Source organism: Aaosphaeria arxii (genome assembly GCF_010015735.1).
Source record: "Aaosphaeria arxii CBS 175.79 unplaced genomic scaffold BU24scaffold_11, whole genome shotgun sequence".
Classification (NCBI taxonomy): Eukaryota; Fungi; Ascomycota; class Dothideomycetes; order Pleosporales; genus Aaosphaeria; species Aaosphaeria arxii.
In genome coordinates, this window is record NW_022983484.1 from 683893 (window position 1) to 690669 (window position 6777).

At 54.6% G+C, this 6777-nt stretch overlaps 2 protein-coding genes across 2 annotated transcripts in view; both read left to right on the forward strand.

Annotated features, from left to right (window-relative positions):
• Nucleotides 1–685: 685 nt before the first annotated feature.
• On the forward strand, nt 686–3982 carry BU24DRAFT_322710 (uncharacterized protein; the record flags this gene model as incomplete). The annotated part of the gene is made up of 1 exon (XM_033522945.1): nt 686–3982. A coding segment is annotated over one exon (3297 nt), but the record flags the coding sequence as incomplete, so codon positions are not given.
• A 2140-nt stretch (nt 3983–6122) lies between these two features.
• BU24DRAFT_472660 (uncharacterized protein) overlaps nt 6123–6777 on the forward strand; it is a gene marked incomplete at both ends in the record, with an annotated part of 1922 nt that continues 1267 nt past the window's right edge. Inside the window, one exon of the mRNA XM_033532748.1 lies at nt 6123–6758. Coding sequence (XP_033378843.1) covers nt 6123–6758 — 636 coding nt within the window. The remainder of the gene's footprint in view (nt 6759–6777) is intronic.

The following is a 6777-nucleotide window of genomic DNA, read 5'->3' on the forward strand; positions in this document are numbered from 1 at the left end:
CTAAGCTGCGCCGAGGAACACTGGACTGGCTTCTCGACTTGCCTCTCCCTGCCCTGCCTTGCCTTGCTTTGCGGCCTTTGCCCACTCCCGTAGCTACTTACTGACTTGCTCGCTCCTTTCCACCTCTACTTCCTGTCCACCACTAATTACCACCTCCTCCACCCCCAACCACCTCCCTTCCTACCAACTTCAACTCCGCGCTTCACGATCTCTTCGACTCTACCACCCACAACCGAACCCTCTGTCTCCATCTCCATCTTGAACCATCCCATCCACCCTCTACCGACCGCGAATAAATCCATCCTGACATCATCGCCTTCCTCCTATCGAACACCTGTTCTCGCTTCCGCGACCGGCTTGGCGCACCACCCACTCGGATTCAAGGCTACCTGCGTCACCACTCCTGTCCAATTCCACGGCAAGCAGCATCCTCTCTCCCGAAAGACGACACACAATCGAGTCAAACACATCCCCAGTGCATGAAGCGACCTTTTGCGATCCCGAACTAGGGGCATGGCGGCCTAGGAATACTTCCCGATCACGACCTGAGCTGTGCGACAAGCATAGGACGCTCGTGGCACAAGAGAAAGAGCGAGACGTAGACTAGTTGGAGTGCAGCTCGAGCATCATGGAGCTCGAGAACCAACCCCACACCATGGCCGAACCACCGTCGGAACCCTATGCCGCTGCGCTCGACTCTTCCTTCCAGGCGTCTCCGAACTTGCGATCGCACAAGCTTCTACCTCGAAATAGAGCCGAAATCCCCTCTCCAACACCCACCGGACCTCCGCGCAAAGACTCTTCGCAAGGAGACGAGGACGATCCCATGTCTGAGGCAAGTAGTGCTACCTCTCTGCCGTCGATTTCCACCGCCAAAGGGGCAGAGAACGGCTTACCTCCCACGCCACCCTCGAATTCCCTTGATGGAGAAGCTCCCGTCCCTCTCAGTCCTCCTCCGCACGCCGACAGTGTGGTCTCGTCATTACTATCGAAGAAATCGTCTCTCAGCACGCCCGTGAATAATCGAAGCCCTCCCACTCCCGACCCCAGCCCCCCTCGAACCACCGAATCCATGAAGACCCCCGACACTTCCACGCGCCCGGAACGACCTCCAATGCTGGCTTATCCATCTTCCCGCGCTGAATCCTTCATGACCGCAAAGGAAGAGCTAAACTCGTCCGATATAGACAGTGGGCTGAGTACGCCGCTGGGAGATAGATTAAGCATGGTGGCTGAAGAGCGCGGTCTTGGGCTTGCATTCGAACGCGATGATGGTGATGTCACTCCGACCGCAGAGATACAGGACCCGTTCGAGACGCCGAATGAGATCGGACCCACGGGCGAGGAGAACAAGGATCCCTTGAGTGTGGAGGAGATACCCGATCGGGAATGGGATACGAATCTAATGAGAAATGTCACCATTCGCAGAAAACGTCGAGACTCGAAACCTTCTCCACAGAAGAAGGCGGATCCCATCGACACGGAAATGCCAGAATCCCCATCCAAGCGGGCGTCCTGCAGGCGGACGTCGAGCCTGCGCGAGCGCGTGCAAGCAAGTAAGGGCAGCCCGCGAACGCCATCTGTCGAAAATTTTGCGCGCTCAATTGGCTGGCCGACAGACGCTAGCAACGCGCCTGACGACCAAAAGCGCGATGTGGATACCAAACGGTTGTCAGTGTCGTCCACAACCTCAGCAGTCGTCGAAGCCATGGTCATCGTGACACCGCCCAGAAGGAGACAGACGCTGCGCCATTCCGGCAAGAACTTGGCCTATAGGCCGGTCTACGAGAGGGACGAACCGTCGGGGGATCTTACTCAGTCGAATCGAAACTCGATGGTTTCCGAGGACACCCACCGGCTGGTACACAAGCGTGCTACTGTCCAGAGAATCAGCACGCCTGCATCCTCACTCCGCCACGCCAGCACGCCAATTTCCTTCCGTCGGAACACGCCCATAGATAGTTCGGCTTTCACTCTGGCGCATCAAGAGTCGGTGCGGAGGGTGTTACAGCCAGCAGCCGACATCATGAGTCGATCGAACTCGGTGACTAGGAACCACCCACTAGAGAAAAGCTTTCATAAACGCATCTCCTCTGCGCCCGAGACCACGAGGAGAATGGCAGCATCTCCCGGTCCGCGGGCGTTTGTAGAATTGTCAGCACCTGAGAGCCCCACGAGAGATCGCAGTATGGTGCAGCCCCCACGAGTCCGGCGAACGTCTCCGGCCATCAGGACCCCAGGACCGGTCGATGCTTCTCCTACGTCGCCAACAGCTGAGAGGAGGCTTCCAAAATCGGCTCAGTATTCTCCGAGTTACGATAAGTCGCTTCCCGAGCTCCCAGCCGAGTCCGCTTCAAAGGCGAAAGAGGAGGTCCAACCAGCACCTGCGCCAGTAGTTGAGACTGACAGGACTCCCGTCACATTCCATGATGCAGTATCTGAGCAGCCTGCAGAAACCGATGATGCCCCCCGAGAGCGTCCAACGCAACGGCGAGGTTCGTCTGCGGAAAGAACGCCAACGGTCCGACGAGGATCTCTGTCGACACGGGGGCGATCCGAAGAGCGAAGACGCAGCACCCATAGCCAGGATCGAAGATCTAACTCTGGCGATACCCTCCTTCATCCCAGCATGGACCGCATCCCCACGGAAGAACTTCCGCGCCACAGCTCGGAATGGAACCATGATCACAGGCGGGTCAGTTTTGATAGGTCGACATCACGTGCGAGCGATGAGCATGCTATGGCGCGACATCTGTTTGCGCAGACCACGCCGTTCTCGCAAATCTCGGATACGCCCATCGAAGTCAGCGAAGCAACCGCAGTCAGCATTTTTCCGCACAACAACCATTCCCTACTGGTCGTACAGCAACCGGCACGCTCGAGCCTGATGCCCGGCGAGGAAGACGTACCCTACGATACTAGAGTGCCGACTTCGGATCCAAAGGCTTCTGAGGAAGCGTCTTCTGCACTTATGCTTCGCGCAAACAGCCAGGACGCAGCGATACCCGACCAACCGACCGTGACCGTAGAACCATCTACTCCTCCGATGAAGATCAGCCTCCCTAGCCATGTCGATTCGCCGCTAAAGAATCCGAGGGCCGCACCTGTCCCACCACAGATCAACTTCATACCTCCAACTCCTTTGGATGAGGTCGAGGCCCTGCAGTTGCAGCCAGCGTCGTTACAGCCAGCGCCACCCGGCCCTCCCAAACGCTCTGATTCCCACCCCCAGCGCCGTCTATCCCTCAAAGAGCGCGCCCGTCGCTACTCAGATAACTTCATCTCGCCGCTCCTCGCGAGAGCCTCCAGCACTCGGGGACGTTACGTCAGCGATCCGCACACCCACCAGAACCCGCGCGTGCCGACTGTCAACGACATGGACGGCGCTCTCCATCCCTTCTGGCGACCCCGCGGCTTCTGGGACGACTTCGACGAAAGCGAGTCCGAAAGTGACGACGACATCCTCCCTCGAGGCGGCGACACTAGCGACGTTGAAGATGAGCCTGAGCCGCAACCACCAAAGAAAGGAGCCGTCCTGAAGCGGAGGTTAACGAACGGTCTGAAAGGACCAGGAGGCTTCCTCATCGGCAACTCCCTCGGCGTCGAGCGTCATGGCTCCAACAGACGCCGTCCACGCATCGACCTCCCAACCCGTCGCTTCTCCAACAAGACCCCCAAAGTCCTCATCCAAGCACCCACCCTCCCATCAGAACCACGCTCGCGCTCCCCACCACCACACCCCAACCGCGTAGAGAAGCGCATATCACGAAGCAGCCCACGCAACTCGTCCACGAGCAGCCTCGACCGCCCCCGCCGCACGAGCCGCCGCGACGCCTGGCGCGATGGCAAGCGCATCCCCGGCGTCCCGCGCCTCCAAGTCCAATACATCGGCTTCAGCGGCGTCAAGGACCGCATCCGCGAGCGGCGCGCAGAGAAACGTCGGGATGAACTGCGTCGCAGCATCGGGACGAGGTATTACGTTGAGGGCGGCACGAATGTGGCGTAGCGTAGCGTGGAATCATGACTTCTTCCTTCTTTTTTTTTGAGGTTTCAGAGCACATACCCCCTTATTGTCATCATCTTTTTCTTCTCTGATTCCTTTTTAAACCATCAATCAAATTTAAGCGAGCGAACCTTTTTACGTTTTTAAAAATTCCCATCTTTTTCTTCTCTCGAGACATCATCATCATGACCAGAATAGCAAACCCGGCATTTCTGCTCTTTTCCTTCCCCAGGCGCAACTTTTGACGACGATCAAGAATATTTATCTAGGTGGAGGATTTCCACCTTTTTTTAAACACCGCTGCTCCTTCCTTCCATGTCTTCCAGACGCGCGAGCATACTTTTGTAAACCACCAATCAAGCAAGCGAACACACAAACACACGTAAGGCGCGAAGCGAAGCGGAGAACCCCCGAAAAGGAGCGACCTCATTGCGATGTAACGAATAACGACATGGTTTTTCCTTCACCTTTTCTTTCTTATTTTCCTGGGGTATCTTGGACAGCCGGCTGGATGGAGGGTAACTTTCCTCTCTAGACAAGTGGGACAGGCGGTTTCAGCGCGCATCGTGGCCGATCGTGGAGGAGTAACGGCAGCAGGAGTGGGAGGTTGTAGGGGGTGTAGTAGAGCAAGGAGGGGAAGAGAGTAGTGAAGGCTCTTTGTATAATTATTGAATCAATCTTGTGGGATATGACTTATGGGTTTCTTTGTCTGTCTCTCTGTGCGTGCGTGTCTTAAATGTCTTAATCGTGATTGCTATGTTCTTGCCTAATTACCCACCATCGCTCCACCAGGCTGTTGTCGAGGTATTTCATGGAATGTGTGACAGGTCGATGTGACTTTTTCGATGAGGTATGATTGCTTTTGAGTGGAAGGGGGAAGGAAATGGTTTAGGTATTCTTTTATGTGGGAATCTTTTGTGTTTTTATTTGTCGGCGTTTGGATGTGTTCGTTCGTACGTCTTTGTACCCATGAAACAACGCCACCCCATCCTACCCCTGTATGTTGATAGATGTGTACAACAGCATATGTTCAGCTAGGTGTGTGTATGCACGCTCGTACGTCTCGAGGATAGAATATGTCTGTTTGTTTGAAACATACTGTCTGGTTTGGTCACTAGAAATCTGCTTGATGTTTTTTTTGTGGTAAGGAGTTGATAGAAAGAGGAGGGGGGGATAATGGTTTCTTGCACTGATATCGCGGAGTGTGGTCATGTTCATTGGCACATAGAGTGTAGAGGAGGAGTTGGAGTGATGCTTGGTTCTTTGGGCTGTTTTGGTTGTGCTTGTGGTGTGCTTATTGTAGGGTGTCTGCGTGGAAGAGTATGGAGATCAGATACATGGATAGACAGCGGAACGACATACTGTAGATGTATGATTAAATCGAAGGACTTGTGATTCTTCACTGAGAGTGCTGATAGTGTTTGCACAGCGTCAAACAGCGGAGAACTAGGAACAGAAAGCTGAGTAGCATAAGAAGCCGTCACCTGGAATTAACGGCGCCAGAATACTGAAAGCAGGCATACCTTTTTGTTAGTCATCAAGATCAATATCTACATAGTTTGTAATGAAAGGATTCGTTCGAAAAGGTTGGTTGAGAATATTTATCACTGGCATCATGATGGCCTATGGGGTAGGATATCTAGCTGGGGAATTTATTTGAATTGAACCTAAGATTCTCACCAGTGTATACATCTCTAAACATGACAGTCTTGTTCAATGCCTATTGGAATAACTACGAAGCCGTCATATGACAAAATTGATACTCTATGTGTGAGCTAGGTGTTCATTGATGTTGTTAGAAAATCTACAACGTTCGTCAAACAGTGACTGATATTACAATTACACACTGGTTTAATTGAACATGAAACCACCTCACATAGGTCCAAAAGCTATACCATACTTCCTCCATTATCTTTTAGTACGCGTCTCAGTCACATGGGCGAGTTGTCGCGTCTTTCTCTCACTTGGGCAGGTGCGCGCAATTCTTGGCAAACGCGTATGATTCTATAACCACACTTTCAACCTCTCCATCTACCTCCCTCACCTTCTCCCCTCGCCTCACCTTTCCCTACCCTTCCCTCCATCGCGGACGACAATCAATCCTCACCGTGTCTCCGCCATGGCTCCACCCAACCCCCCCTACTTCCCCTTCGATATCCGCACAGCACTAACAACATCCCCAGCCACACGCAGCGATGCCACGACCCCAGGAGCCCCAGGGCCTCCCCCAAGCATCGAGGCGATCTCAATAATGATCGGCCTCACAGCCGGTAAGAGCTGTGCCCGCTGCGGCCGCAGCTCCAAGAACCCCCACCACAAACGGACCTTCTGGCGGTGCACGGGATTCTGCGTGCTCTGCCAGACCAAGCACGGCCACCCGGGCTCCGTGTGCCCGGTGCTGGGCGCGCTGAGGTATGCGCATGTTTTCACTCCTGAGTGGTGGCGCCTGAATACCGTGTTGGACGGGTATCCGTACCAGGGGATTCCGCCGGTTGGCGCTGGTGAGGAGGACAGTGGCTATGATGGCAATATCGGATCAATGCCCGGTACGCCGGATCTCAGAGCGACTGCGAGTTCTGCACGTGGTGCAGGTCGTGGTGGCGCGCGCGGCGGATCTAGACGTGGAAGATATCGTGGGAAGAGTCGCGGAGGTCGGAACTCCCCGAGCGCGAGATACATGCCTGGGGATAGATACACGCCTGTGGAGAGATACACGCCTGTGGAGAGATACACGCCTGTGGAGAGATACACGCCTGTGGAGAGATACACGCCTG